We start from the raw sequence: 15,749 nt of genomic DNA, 5'->3' as shown, positions 1-15,749 counted from the left end.
ATAAAAGTAGAACAATGAAAAGCAACATAGAGAAAACAAACAGCATGATGGGAGGCATAATTCCAACCATAGTGATAATTACATTAAATCTAAATATACTAAAGACTCCAATCAAAAAGCAGAGATTGTCAGTGGATAAAAAAAGATCCAACTATATGCTGTCTACAACAGAAACATTTTAGATTCAAAGGCTGACAGTCAAAGGATGAGTTTAAGCATTAGCACAATAAAAAACGGAAAAAATACAGTTCAAAATGAAAGAAATTACAAGAGGAAAAAAAGGCACATTTTATAATGACAAGTTAATTCATGAAGAAGATGTTAAAGTTATAAAAAGACACACACAACTAACAACAGAAGCCCAAAGTAAACGAATTAAAAGCTGACAGAATGAGGGGAAGAAATAGACAATTCAACCAAAATAGCTGGAAATGTCAATACTACTCAATGATGGCTAGAACCACCACACAGAAAAATCAGCAAATCTAGAGAAGACTTGAACAGTTCTATCAACTAACTTGACTAGCTCGTAGTTAGGTAACAATTCACCCAACAACAGCAGAATACACATTCTTTTCAAGCACACATGGAACATTCTCCAGCACAGATCATAGGTTGGGCAAAAAATTAGTAAACAATGGCCCATTGGCCAAGTCTCACCTATGGCAACCACAGAACATACATGGCTTTGCAAAGCATAAGATATTACTTAGGCCTTTAAATAAAAAGTTTATGGACCTCTAAGGTAAACCATAAAACAAAACTCAGTAAATGAAAAAGAACTGAAGTCATACAAAACATGCTCTCTGACAACAAGAGAATTAGATATCAAAAGAAGGAAATTTGGGAATCCACAATATGTGGAAATTAAACAACATGCTTCTAAATAACCCATGGAACAAAAAGCCATTAGAAGAGATTTTGAACCAGGGCACCTGGCTGGTTCAGTAGGTAGAGCATGTGACTCTTGATCTCAGGATTATGAGTTTGAGCCCCACACTGGGTATAGAGATTACTTAAAAAGAGAAAAGAACAAGGTATTTTGAAATGAATGAAAGCATTTATGAAAATGTATGTGGGGGCGCCTGAGTGGCTCAGTTGATTAAGCATCGGCCTTCGGCTTAGTTCATGATCACAGGGTCCTGGGATCGAGCCTGCAATGGGCTCCCTACTCGGCGGGGAGCCTGCTTCTCCCTCTCCACTCCCCCTGCTTGTGTCCACTCTCTTGCTGTGTCTCTCTCCGTCAAATAAATAAATAAAATCTTAAAAAAAAAAGAAAATGTATGTGATCAGTTAAGACAGTGTTTATATTCATATATAAATATACATTTTACAAATAAATATGGAAGTATTTATATGTTTAAACGTCTATATTAAAAAAGGAGGACATCAAATCAAATTAAAAACCTAAGTTGCAGGGCACTTGGGTGGCTCAGTCGGTTAAGCGTCTGCCTTTGGCTCAGGTCATAATCCCGGGGTCCTGGGATCAAGCCCTGGATCAAGCCCTGCATCCAGCTCCCTGCTCGGTGGGGAGCCTGCTTCTTCTCCCTCTCCCTCTGCTGCTCCCCGCTGCTTGTGCTCCCTCTCTCTCTCAAATAAATAAATAAATAAATAATAAATAAATAAACAAACAAAAACAAACAAAAAACACCTAGGTTTCAGTCTTCATTAGAATAAGAGCAAAATGAACCCGAAGAAACAGAAGAAAATAATAAAAATCAAAGTGGAAATCAAATAAGCCGAAAACAAAAAGTTTAGGAAAACACAAGGGATCTTGTATAACCAAAATAATTTTGAAAAAGAACACGACTGGAATACTTTCTGATTTCAAAACTCAATAGAAAGGCTGAGGCACTATTGCTGCAGGAGTCACGACACCTAAAAAGGGAGCAAAGGAGGCCACAAAGGCCTAGCAGGCAGTACACGAGCCCCCAGGAAAAGGATACACAGCTCTAGGCTGGAAAGCAAAAGGCCAGGGAGGAGGAGAAGCAAGGAAAGAAGCTGAGGATAATGAAGATGACCACCAGCAAAGGTGTGAAATGGCTCATCAACATCAAGAACCACAACCGGGTGGCACAGATAATCAGAAAGGTAACACAGATCGATCTGGACAAGTCAAAGGTGCTTTCAAGGAAAGAAGACAGAGAGAAAGCAAAAGAGCATTACATTAAAATGCATTTAGTGGGAAGACAGAACAGGCCAAGGTTGACCTCACCTGGCTGGAGATCAGCCATAAAGAGCAGACAGAAGTGCAGGAGGTCACCAGGAAGAAAGAAGAAGCAAGAAAAGCAAAAGATGCAACTTTATCAGGAAATGAATGCAATTACTTACTCCAAATAAGTAAGCATGGCCTGTGGGAGGAAGTGGGCCCTACTGCCAGGACCTCTGTTGTGTCTTGCCCACTCTATGCCCTGGCGCCACTGATGCAGCCCCTCAGAGCTAGAAGCCCCCCCTGTGGCCTGGGGCCTCCTCTTCATCATCTTGGCACATAAATCATCTGGGGGGAAAGGAGAGCTGGGGGACTGGGGAGGGAATAGCGGCTATCTTTGAGACAAAAAGATGAGGACTGTATTTCCTATGTAACCAATGGAATGGTTTTGTCTTCAGAATTTAGAATCTCTGTTGGGAGGAAGAGGGAGTATATAGGAGGTGGGTTAAGAAGTTTTCATTTGCCAGGTAGATTGCACCGTAAGGGGTGGTTGTGCTGGGGTCAGCTCCTGCTAAGTTTGCAACAACCAGACCCGGACTGTGTTGCATGGGTGCTCACTCAGAGAGAGACTATTCTTCGAGTCCCTGAGGGTCATGGCTTGTCCCTGGCCAGCCCCCTCTAACTGAAGCCTCCTCTCTCTGCCTTTCCCTCCCCATTCCCAGCCACCTGGGCAGGGCCAGTATCCATTTTTAACCCTACTCATCTATCATTTCAAAAAACTTCTGTTTACTCTGCAGCACCCAGGCAAACCGCACTCCACAAATTCAATGTATGTATTCAGCATATTAATCTTCACGTTATCATTAAAAAAAAAACCCAACTCAATATAAAGTTACAGTAAACTAATCAAGACAGTATGATATTGGCATAAGGATAGACATATACAGATGATAAGAGTCTAGAAATAAATCTTTACATTTATGGTCAACTGATTTTCAACACAGGTACCAAGACAATTTAATAGGGGAAAAACAGTCTTTTTAACAAATGGTATGGGGTTAACTGGATAGCCAAATGTAAAAAGATGATTTTAGAAACTAACACACAAAAACTAACTCGAAATGGATCACAAACCTCAATGTAAGAGACTGGGAATAGGGACTGCCTGCAAATGGACATGTGGGATCTCTTTACTGTGATAGAAATATTCTAAAACAGGACTGTCGCTGCAAAACTAGGCAGACACACTAAAACTCACTGAACTGTACACTTAAAGTGCGTGAATTTTATGATATGGAAATCATACCTCAATAACCTCTACGAAGTGACAAAAATTCTCAAAGAAGCATCTCTTTAAAAAAAATTTTTTTTAAGTACTAAAGTACTAACAAATGAGGCTCAAGCTTATTCAATGTCAATTTTTCCAAGTCTACCTCTTCTAAACTGATTTAGAAAAAAGAACTGTGTTGCTAGTATCAATTTGAAATAAAATTTAGTATGAGTGATAGCTTAAGTAACTTATATGACCTCAGAAGATTAGGAAAAAACATATCCTAGAAAAAAGAATGACTGTTGAGAATAATCTAAAAACTCATGCCATATTCCTATCAGAAATTTTCACACAAATAAAAAAGGCAAAAAATTTCCATTTAGCTTTACATAAGCTGTTATAGACTGACAATATAAGGGGCCAAGTCACCATTTCAATATTTAAGCACTTTAACCAAAAGTGTCAGACTGAAAATGAACTTAAAATAGTGATACTCAATAATTCATGACACCTTTCAATTCCTTTGTTTCTGTGCTACAAAGATAAGCAATACATTTAAAAGATGAAATTTTCTTGAGTATAAATTTATAGTGACATGCAAAATCAAAAACTGAATTTTTTCCAATACATCATCTAACAATTTAAGTGCTCCTCTATCATTTTTTAAAAAAAAAAAACTCTCAATATCAATGTGCTATATTAGAGATAAAATCATACAAAATGAGATAGCACAAACCACCTAAGTATAAAAAACTTATAGATAATTCTATATTCCATTCCAGTACTATAGGGCACATTTAAAGGACACTTATAATTAGCTCTTAGTACACAACTGATAGATTAGTAATATTGATATATACTCCAGCCCAAGATCAGTTTCTATTGCCAAATGCAAACCTCTTCATAATTCTAGAAGAAACAAATCACTGATTCAATTTATAAGGTCACACAACTGAAGTGTACTCAAACGCTTTGTATCTTAAGATAGTGACATCCTCAACAGGAAGATGTACGTGATATAAAGAACTGTCTTTCAGTATTTTACTTTAAAATTAAGTGCTAAAAAAAGAAAATGAATGGCAATTACACCACAAACACCTATCTATCCTGTAACACAGGCCTGTCAATGTTAACTTTTAATTATTACTATATCTGGCTGTATGTCAAGTAAGCAAAAAGCCATCTCTATATAAAGAATATTCGGAATTGCAAAGGGAGATCCAGAACCTGCTAAAGAACCACAAAGTTAAAAATATATATACAAAATAATGGAGAAACAGGAACTAAAATGACTAAAAAGTGGAAAATTCTGTTATTTTCTTTTTTAAAAAGACTGGGTATGGAAATCTAAAAGAAATATCTTCATGAAAACAGCTGATAAGGCATTTTTAGTAATTTATAATGCTGAGAAATGTTAACGCTGAAAATAAAAGCTGATACCTAGTTTTCAAATTCAGAAGTCCTTTAGCACGTTTAGTCTTTTCTCTTTGGAGACTTCAGTTTGCAATGAATAAAGGCTACCACTATTGATGACTCTTCACTGAGATTTAAGAAATAAAATTCTTTATCTGCTAATTGGTGCTAAGTATCAAGGACTTTACTGGTTGGAGTAGACAGAAGAAAATGGTTAAGAGGCTTCACAGAAACAACTCCTGCTGGCACATTACCCACTAGAGAAGACAAAGACTACTTATGTGAACTCTAAGTCTCCAGATTAAAATCACCAAAAAAAGTCCCTTCGTGTAGCACCAAGTCCAAGCTGTATAAGGTAAACAGAAGCGACACAATTTTTAGCTTAGTTAAAAAGAAGTGTAATCATTTTTATTATGTTTCTATAATTTTTCACTTAGCTAGTAAAGGTGTCACTTAAACAATTTGTAACTTTTGATATAAACCAACTTAAGCAGTTACTTCTTTATCTCCCAAATTTCTAAACCATTTCACAGGAGCACGAAAGTCAGATGAAAAAATAATTCAACTCTATAAATATGGAACTCCCTTTTAAAAACAAAATGTTTTTTATTAATCTACAGGATCAATTCAGAATCTCTTTTGGAGTAACTTTATTTACTCTGGACAAGCAAAACCACTACATTACATGAAAAGCTAATAATCTGCCTGTTAGCCTATTTATATTCTTTTCACAAGCCTACTTATATTCTAGTCAGTCCCCCATCCAGTACTTTTTTTTTTTTTTTTGGTGTCTTCAAACGAAGTGGTAAAATAAAATGCCAAAATAGCATTTTTTTGAACAAATTAAATTTTAGTGTGTGTTAAGCATCGCAGTTTTTATTTTTTTTAAGCATTGCAGTTTTAAAAACAAAAATGTACTCAAACTGTTATGAATTAATAAAATGCAATACCTAATTTGGATATGAAGATCTGGTATAATATTTTTCATGAAGGAAAAAAAAGGGTGACTTTCAGTTTAATCAGCAACTTTCTGAGTTAACAAATTTGAAACAGTGTTACTCAGGGGAAAGAAAATAATGACAACATAAATGTTCCGGGGCCACTTTGTTCTGTGGTAGCTCACATGTTTACATACTATTATCTGTAACTCCATCTAATGATGACTTTAAAGAGGACAGTCTCTCTCCTTCTCCTAAGAATCCTATTCATAATACTTCTTCTCTGGCTAATTCATAATGAAAGATGTTTCCAAAACAAATAGGCCTGCATTTCACCTTATAAACTACTGGTGTGAAGGCATGCATTTTAGGAATAAAAAAGACATGCCTTAAGAAATGTGTATTCTATTCAGGAATTATTTGCCTTGGTTTTTCTTTCTCAGTAAGGTTTAGAATATTCTTCCTCTACATGAAAATTAGAGCAGGGCCTCTGAGCAATGCAATGGTTGGCCAAATAAACTGAACTAAGTCACACCACACTTAAAAAGTACATATGCCTGACCACGATTTGCCAATATACATTCAATTCATTATCTTCAATCTGTTCAATTCATAAAGCACTTCTTACTTGGATATACAATCCAATCACACCAAAGGCTTATTATAACTTAAAATGTAACCACATAAGCCATCTTTACACAGTTCCAAAAAGACCCCAAGAGAATGCTATTTAAAACAGAACAGTTATTTTTGACAAAACCAAAATCAATCAGTAAAGAAGAGATTCTTTAGAAAGACTCTTTCAGTAACAAATCAAATTTTACATACCTGTAATATCAAGAACAGAAGGAGATGCAATGTAGTATCTATGAACTGTTTCAAGAAGTTGAGCACCATGGCCTTGACCTTGAAATGGAGTCAGTATCAGCATCTGACTACAGTAAAGAAATGATTGTAAAATTAAAATATCACAACATGATCTGTTTAAAAATTGCAAATCACTGTAGTATGAAGAACATTTTAAAGTTAGTGGGGTTTTTTTTAGTCAACCTTCAAGAAATCCAAAAATTACTGAGATACTCAAAATTGGTTTAATCTTCTACACTGTTTCAAAGGGAACAATGAAATAAATCAGTACATAGCCAATGAATAATGGTGATTTTTTAAAACAAATCAACACTATTATAACAAGTATTGGAAACTTCAGCAGTTCCTTCTTCTGAAATAAAAGACAAGGCACGTGTTATACCGCCAATTACCTTACACGTGGCCGGGTTTTGTCTGGGTACACATAGTAATTATAGACTGTCATGTAGCCTACGGTCGCAAAGAGCGTAGCTCCATCCTTATTATACTTCTCAAATCTGCAGATAAAACAGAAAGCCAAGCAGGTCAATTACAGTCGCGCTCCCATGCAGTGTCCATTTTCTTTTCCATTCTCTGACTGAATTTTCAGTGTCAGCAAGCTACTCTGTGAGGGCCCAATGGGTACACCTGCTATGTTCTGAATGTACAATTCACTTAATTGGTGTGCAGCAACTTGGATAAATCAGACCTCTTTACATCACTTCAGTGCACTTGCCTATTATAAAGATGAATAGGTGGCAAGTAAAAGAAAACACAGGCAAAGCTCATTTTACTGTTTAAGCCTACATTCAGGGTCCTAACGGACAACAGCATTTAATTCAGCTCTATTCTCAAGGTCTCCGAAAGCATAATGAAGGAAAACTCAAGCCTCATAAACAATAGTTTTTCTTTCCTGGGAAAAATATCATTATACTGTCCCAATAATTGGGCCGCCACAATTAAAATGCTGGCTTTGTGGAGGTAATAAGGTCTACTGTTGCTTTAGAACTGTACTTACACTAGAAAGTAGTGCCATCTTTCATCATCCACGTCAATAAAGCTAGCAGTTTCAATAAACCACATCAAAAAGGTCTGAAGCCTTTCATGATATTCTCGAAAGCCTCTACATGTCATGTCAGCCTAGGGAAAAAGCCAGGAAAAGTCAGGTGAAACTCATCACAGAGGTAAGTGAAAGTCTGTAGAACACAAAACTATCCTGTGGGAAAATGTTTAGAAGTCTCAGATTAAAGATGTGTACACAGACACACACACAAAATAGATCTTTGTTTTTAATCCTGACAGAAACTTGTTTCCTGAAGCTAGAAATGAGTCACTGAAAATAACACAACAAAACAGCATACAGGTTTCAGGCAAATGGAGCACTTTTTACTCAAGAAATATTCAGATTTATCTTTACCTTGTATATCTGAAAGGTAAAGTTTTCCCCTCCTGTTGGACTGAGAACAGAGTATGTATGGAGTAAGGTTCCAAATGGCTTGAAATCAACTTCTTTTTCCAGCAAAGAGAGAAAATCATTTGTGTTTGTACAAAATCCAGGTGGGATGATTTGTCTAATTTTGCCCTCAACATCATCTGCCTAAAGAATAGAGGTTAAAAGACATAAGAAAAAATTCATAACAAATTTGACTTTTAGTTGAATATGCTTAATTTCTTTGAAATGGACAAAAATCACAAAACTGCAGTTCACAGTTAAAGAAGTAAACACATTGAGAACTGGGAAAGGATGAATTTTGTGTGCACGAAAGACTATCACCCAAATCTGAGATGAGCAGAAGTATATACAAAAATAAAAAAGAGACAGGTAGCCTGAAATCAAGTACAAGAATGAGGACTATGCTACTGAAATTTCTAACAGCATCTACAAAATACTGACTATATCCTTTCAGGACAATTTGAACTGGCCCAAACAAAAGGCTGCTTATTATTTTATGTATGTCAAGGAGACGATATTATCCAAGACATGAAAAGATCACAAGCAGTGGTAAGGTGAGGCTATAGTCTGACCAAACGAAAAGCAAACTCACAACGAACAAGTAGACAGGTCATAACTCTTTCATACATTAAACTCAGTATTAACATGACAATTTAAAAAATATACCCATTTAGGACATACATAATTTATATGAATGGATATATTATCCACTCATCTCTATAATGTGACACAATTTTTATAGACTTGGATTTGTGACAGTAAAAAGAGACAAGCCTGGACAACAAAATTAAACTCAGAGACTAAAATTACCCTTGTTAAACAACCTCAATGAATGTTAAAACTATCAGCTGAGCAGACTTCATAATCCCTTTCAAAACCCCAAAAGACCACTTGATTGAATACATTTACTACTTCTCTTTAACCATGAATATTTGATGAAGTCTTACAATAAAGTATTACTGCTTCTCACCAGGCAATAAAACTTAATGAATTGGTCTCAACTTAACAAAACCTTATCCCTCAATACAGTCCCTAAAAGCCTGACATTACATTCAACAAAATGAGCTTGCATTCTATTCAAACTTTTTCCTGAACAATGAGGCCAGGTTTTTACTTAATGGAGTTTGCCGTGAGTTCAGCTGTAATGTTTGTATTGTATCTATTTCCACAAGGACTGACACAAGAACACTTTGTGTTAACTTACTAAGCAGCTCTTTCATACCGTTTACATGCATGATGGGTATTAGTTCTAAACCAAGACCCTTGCTACTTAGCATTCAAAACAGGGAAATTAAGATGCTTAGGACAAAATACACTACAAAAGGCTAATACAACATGCTACTAATTCCTGTCCTTTCAACCATCTTTTAACTAAGTAGAAGCAATGCACCTGCAGATGAATAGCACTTTTTTATCATTCAGTTACATTTTAGGATAGAGAACCAAGGATGGAGTTTATCACAAACAAGTTTTATTTTCAATGCTCTGGTACCACCAACATTTATACATAACTTGTTTATAGCTATAAAAAAAAGAAGAGCTATTATTTAAAATATAGCTCTTCAGTATTTTACCCAACAGCTTATTTCTAATATGTATTCATTTACCCTCTAAACCAAATAAACTGCATTTGATATTTTTTGTTTAAACTGCTATCTAATGTGAAGAGACTATCTTAAACATATTTTATAGAATATATACAATTTTAATAATTACCACAGGAAACTGTAATAATAAGGGATAGTCTTAATGGGTCTGATGTGTGGCAATTAAAATCCAAAGCAGTAATGGGTAAAGTAGTATAATTTTAGTTCAAGGTAAAAAAAGTCAAGAAATGCTTTTTAAATAAAGAGGTTTATAATCTATCAGTTTAAAACACTTCAAAGCACTTATAGTGTATTTAATTCTAACTTTTAAAAACTTCCCTCTATCCTGTCTTCTCAACAAGGCATTGCAAAGTATGATCAAATAACTTCACACATCTTGCATCAAATGTGCTTCAAAGATTTCTTAGAAACTAAGTTTCAAGTAGCAGTTCTGGTGGAAGACAGACCAACCCAAAGGTTTGAGCTCAACAAAGTTGAAATAGAGTTAACTTTCAGTCTTCAAAGGATACCTATATATTGTAATAAATATCTTCAAATAAATATTTTGCTTTGGGCAAGTTTACACATTCAGAACTTTTACAGGAAAATAAAAGGCTAAGTTTAAAAACAAGGACTCTGTTATAAATAAGATTAGAGAAAATGTGTATCAGATATATTACATAAAATATAGAACATAAAACCAAAGGGCTCTTCAAACCTAGAATTCAGAATCTTGCCTCACTAGAGGAAAAACATATGCATTTCTCTTTAGATTCTGTTTTAAGAAAAAAATCCTATAACTACTTGTTTTAGAGATCTGTACTCTTCTAATTTAGTTCAGTTAAATATTCATTTTTCATATTGGATTACTGGCCAGATAATAAAATCATCACTACAGAAAAACTCATCTCATCAATCTGAAAAGAACTTTTATTTTTAAAATTTTAATTCATTTATTTATTTTAGTAGGCTCTAAGCCCAAGATGGGGCTTGAACTCACAACCCTTAGATCAAGAGTCGCATGCTCCAGGCACCTGGGTAGCACAGTTGGTTGAGCATCGGACTCTTGGTTTTGGCTCAAGTTGTGATCGCCAGGTCATAGGATCGAGCCCCACATTGGGCTCCATGATCAGCATGGAGTCCACCTGAGTTTCTCTCTCCCTCTCCTCCTCTTCACCCCACTCTCATGCAAGTGTGTGCACATGCTCTCTCTCTAAAAGAAAATAATTCTTAAAAAAAAAAAAAGGTTGCATGCTCTAGTGACCGAGCCAGACAGGCACCCTCCTTTCTCATCTTTTTAAAATTCAATGTTGAATCAAAGATTAACTGAAACCTTTTAGTTCCAATGCTTGTAGCTAAAAGTTCAGATTCTATTTCTGAAGATAACTGAAAAATTCCCTACCTGCAAGGGTATTATTTTAAACTTCAATTAAACTTATGGAAAAATATATAGAAAAGATAAGGGGTGCCTGGGTGGTTCAGGTGGTTAAGCATCTGACTCTTTATCTCAGCTTGGGTCTTGATCTCAGGGTCATGAGTTCAAGCCCTGCAGTGGGCTCCATACTGGACATGGAGCCTACTTTAAAAAAATTAAAAAAAACAAACCTGTGTTTAAAAAAAAAGAAATTAAGCTGAATAGATCAAGAATCCAGAATACAACCTGATCTATTCAATTAATAAAGACATGCCTTACAAATGTTTTCCAAACATTTAGCAATAGCTTTTAAAAAAGGAAAGTATAAAGGTAACTATTCTATTTAGTTCTTAGGTCAGTCATGATGAAATGTTTTAGACTGTATACTCTCTCACTCTGGTCATTTCAACTTCCAATGTTCTGTACTTTGTTACACATGTCATGTTCCCATGAAGCCATTTTTGCTTTTCCTCATCACTGCATAAAGAATGTACCTGAAAATAACTGGTAGTCTGCTATGATATAAACATGTTTACACTTTATTTGTATTTGTCCACATTTGAAAACCAAATTACATCTTTAGGATCTTTTCCTAAATAGCACCATTTGTGTAAATTTGTCTATGGTGTTATTTTTGAAATAGCAATTAAAAAAGGCATGTTAAGTAGGTGGTCCTTTTACATGGCTAAAGTGGTAGGCTTAATTAACATTGACTAGAATTCTAAGATTACCTAAGATATGCTACAAAAACAAGCCAAAAAATTTCCATATCTACTTAATTTGCTCAATCTTACATTACCTGACAACATTTAAGCTGTGGAAATTTGAGTATTGTTAGAGAAATTAACAGTGTGAATTTTTTCACTACTGGAAAAACGAAGGCGGTATCCTGTGATTTATACTGCATTGGTGTTTTGCTACCTAAACTCACATATAAAATTCTAAGACAGAAATCTCAATATATAATTTTAAAGCTTTTCATATATTTTATAAAAAGCATTACTCATGAAAAACAGTTACAATTATCAAAAAAAGTACAGTGAAATATTATTAACCTACTAAAGATTATTTTTTCATTTCAAGATTAAATTTTTGTAAGTACACAGGGTTTTTCTATAAGAGGCTAAAGAATCCAGAATTTTTTTTTTTAAGATTTTATTTATTTATTTTGACAGAGACACAGCGAGAGAGGGAACACAAGCAGGGGGAGTGGGAGAGGGAGAAGCAGGCTCCCCGTGGAGCAGGGAGCCCAATGAGGGGCTCGATCCCAGGACCCTGGAATCATGACCTGAGCTGAAGGCAGACGCTTAATGACTGAGCCACCCAGGTGCCCCTCCAGAAAATTTTAAAAATCTGCTCTCATCTACTCTCAAATTCAATCCATATTAGTAGGAGACAAGGATAAAACAGACAACTGAAGTTCACAGATAATACAAACTGTACCCATGTATTTCAACTTCCTCTGCCAAACCTTTTCCCAGAAATGCTAGCAATTAGCAAGACTGAACAATCTTAGTCATACACCCTTACACTAAAAGGCAATGAAATTAACTCAAGAGAAAGCAGGAGGCTCTGAAAAGTGTAAGATGAAAGAAACTGAAGACAACACAAATAAGTGGAAAGATATACTGTACTCATGGTTTAGAAGAATTATTATTATTAAAATGTTTGTACTACTCAAAGCAATCTACAGATTCAATGCACCTTCCCTCAAAATACCAATGGCTTTTTTCACAGAACTAGAATAAAGAATCCTAAAATTTGTATGGAACCACAAAAGGTCCTGAATAGCCAAAGCAATCCTGAGAAAGAACAACAAATCTGGAGATCTCACGCTCCCTGATTTCACAGTATGCTAGACTACGAAGCTGTAGTAGTCCAAACAGTATGGTACTGGCACAGAAACAGACACAGAGATCAACGCAACAGAAGAGAATGCCTAGCAATAAACCCATACATATATGGTCAAGTAATCGATGACAAAGGAAGCAAGAATAAACAATGGGAAAGACAGTCTCTCCAATAAATAGCATTGGGAAAACTGGACAGCCACAGGCAAAAGAATGAAACTGGACCACTCTTGTACATTATATAGAAAAATAAATTCAAAATGGATTAAAGACTTGAATGTGAGACTTGAAACCATAAAACTCCTAGAAGAAAACAGAGGCAATAAGCTCTTTAACACTGGTCTTAGCAATATTTTTTCAGACTAGTCTCCTCAGGCAAGGGCAACAAAAGCTAAAATAAACAAATGGGATCACATCATTATACTAAAAAGCGGAGATGGGGCGCCTGGGTGGCTCAGTCTTAAGTGTCTGCCTTCTGCTCAGGTCATGATCCCAGGGTCCTGGGGTGGAGCCCGGCATCGGGCTCCCTGCTTCTCCCTCTCCTCCCCACACCTGCTCTCTCTATCTCTGTCACTATCTCTCTCAAATAAATAAATCTTAAAAAAAAAAAAGCGGAGAAAAGTGGAGAACGCGCATACACTGTTGTTGGGAATGTAATTGGTGCAGCCACTATGGAAAACAGTATGAAGGTTCTTCAAAAAATTAAAGACAGAACTACTACACAATCCAGCAATTCCACTTCTGGATATTTACTGGAAGAAAACGAAAACACCAATTTGAAGAGCTACGTGCACCCTTGTGTTCACTGCAGAATTATTTACAATAGGCAAGATGTGGAAGCAACCTAAGTGTCCATCATAGATGAATGGATAAAGATCAGATATATGTAAATACATACACACACACAAATACATGCATACAATGGAATATTACTCAGTCATAAAGAAAATGAAATCTTGCCATTTGCAACAACACAGATGGACCTACAGGGTATTATGCTATGTGAAATCTAAAAAACAAAACTAACTAATGAACAAGACAAAACAGAAACAGATTCATAGATATAGGTAACAAACTTGGTTATTGGACAGGGGAGTGGGTGTGGGAGTTGAGGGGGTTGGGCAAAATAGATGAAAGGGATTAATTAGTACAAAATTCCAGTAATAAAATAGTAATGGGGGGACGCCTGGGTGGCTCAGTCAGTTAAGTGGCTGCCTTCAGCTCAGGTCATGATCCCAGGGTCCTGGGATCGAGTCCCGCACTGGGCTCCTTGCTCAGCGGGGAGCCTGCTTCTCCCTCTGCTTGCCACTCCCCCTGCTTGTACTCTCGCTGTCTCTCACCTATGCTCTCTCTCTCTCTAGCAAATACATAAATAAAATCTTTTAAAAAAAATAGTAATGGGGATGTCACATATAGCACAAGGAATGTAGGCCATAATATTGTAATAACTTTGCATGGTGACAGACAATAACTGGACTTGCCATGGGGATCATTTCATAATGTATAAAGATATTAAAAAAAAACAAAAAAAGGAATCACTATAATGTATACCTAAAACTAACAGGATACTGTATGTCAATTATACTTCAATTAAAAAGGGGGTGGAGGATCAGAAGGGAAGGGAGGGAAAAATGAAACAAGATGAAACCAGAGAGGGAGACAAACCATAAGAAACTTTTTTTTTTTAAGATTTTGAGAGAGAGAGAATGAGAGAGAAAGAGAGCACATGAGAAGGGGGAGGGTCAGAGGGAGAAGCAGAGTCTCCGCTGAGCAGGGAGCCTGATGCGGGAGTCGATCCTGGGACTCCAGGATCATGACCTGAGCCGAAGGCAGTTGCCCAACCAACTGAGCCACCCAGGCGCCCCAGGAAACTCTTAATCTCAGGAAACAAACTGAGGGTTGCTGGAGTGGTGGGGCATGGGAGAGATGGGGTAGCTGGGTGATGGACATTGGGGAGGGTATGTGCTATGGTGAGTGCTGTGAATTGTGTAAGACTGTTGAATCACAGACCTGTATCCCTGAAACAAATAATACATTATATGTTAATAAAAAAAAAGAGAGAGGTCAGGAGGTATTGATAAAAGCAAAGGTCAGAGACAACCATAAGAGGAACAAACCAACAGTGTTCTAAATAATCAAGCTTATTGTAGTAAAATTCAGAATAATTATGTTGCCTTTAAAGATAATGGCTAGTGGGGCTCCTGGGTGGCTCAGACGGTTAAGCGGCTGCCTTCGGCTCAGGTCATGATCCCAGGGTCCTGGGATCGAGCCCCACATCGAGCCTGCTTCTCCCTTTCCCTGCCGCTCCCCCTGCTTGTACTCTCTGTCAAATTAGATAGATAGATAGATAGATAAAGAAAGAAAAAAAGAAAGAAAGATAGATAGATGATGGCTAGTGGAGGGGCAGCCTGGGTGGCTCAGTCGTTAAGCATCTGCCTTCGGCTCAGGTCACGTTCCTAGGGTCCTGGAATCGAGCCCTGCACTGGGCTCCCTGCTCAGCAGGCAGCCTGCTTCTCCCTCTCCCACTCCCCCTGCTTGTGTTCCCTCTCTAGCTGTCTCTCTCTCTGTCAAATAAATAAAATCTTAAAAAAAAAAAAAGATGATGGCTAGTGGAGATATTTTACAAGCATCTTAATTGTGACTAAAAACATTTACATGCAACTGGAGAACTCAGCTTGGAAAAGAAAAATGGATGATGAAAGATTAATGTAATGGCAAATTCTAATAAGCAAATTAACTTCTAAGCTGATGTGCTGTGGCTTCTGACCACCTCACCCAAAAGAGTGTATTTTTCATACACAAAAATAACGCTATATTTTATAGTCTGTGA

The 15,749-nt window shown here is 36.5% G+C and overlaps 2 protein-coding genes across 2 annotated transcripts in view; one reads left to right on the top strand and one right to left on the bottom strand.

Moving 5' to 3' along the window:
- The window catches only part of SLC25A12 (solute carrier family 25 member 12), a 194,907-nt gene that overhangs the window by 31,038 nt on the left and 148,120 nt on the right, over positions 1 to 15,749 (top strand). The window lies entirely within an intron of this gene.
- The window catches only part of HAT1 (histone acetyltransferase 1), a 61,812-nt gene that overhangs the window by 17,195 nt on the left and 28,868 nt on the right, over positions 1 to 15,749 (bottom strand). Inside the window, exons 5-8 of the mRNA XM_027588359.1 lie at positions 8,034 to 8,213; positions 7,635 to 7,756; positions 7,030 to 7,134; positions 6,599 to 6,705 (exon numbers count right to left, since the gene is read on the bottom strand). Coding sequence (XP_027444160.1) covers positions 6,599 to 6,705; positions 7,030 to 7,134; positions 7,635 to 7,756; positions 8,034 to 8,213 — 514 coding nt within the window. The remainder of the gene's footprint in view (positions 1 to 6,598; positions 6,706 to 7,029; positions 7,135 to 7,634; positions 7,757 to 8,033; positions 8,214 to 15,749) is intronic.

Source organism: Zalophus californianus, chromosome 3 (genome assembly GCF_009762305.2).
Source record: "Zalophus californianus isolate mZalCal1 chromosome 3, mZalCal1.pri.v2, whole genome shotgun sequence".
NCBI lineage: Eukaryota > Metazoa > Chordata > Mammalia > Carnivora > Otariidae > Zalophus > Zalophus californianus.
The sequence above is the reverse complement of the archived record's forward strand: the minus strand, read 5'-3'. Positions and strand labels throughout refer to the sequence as shown.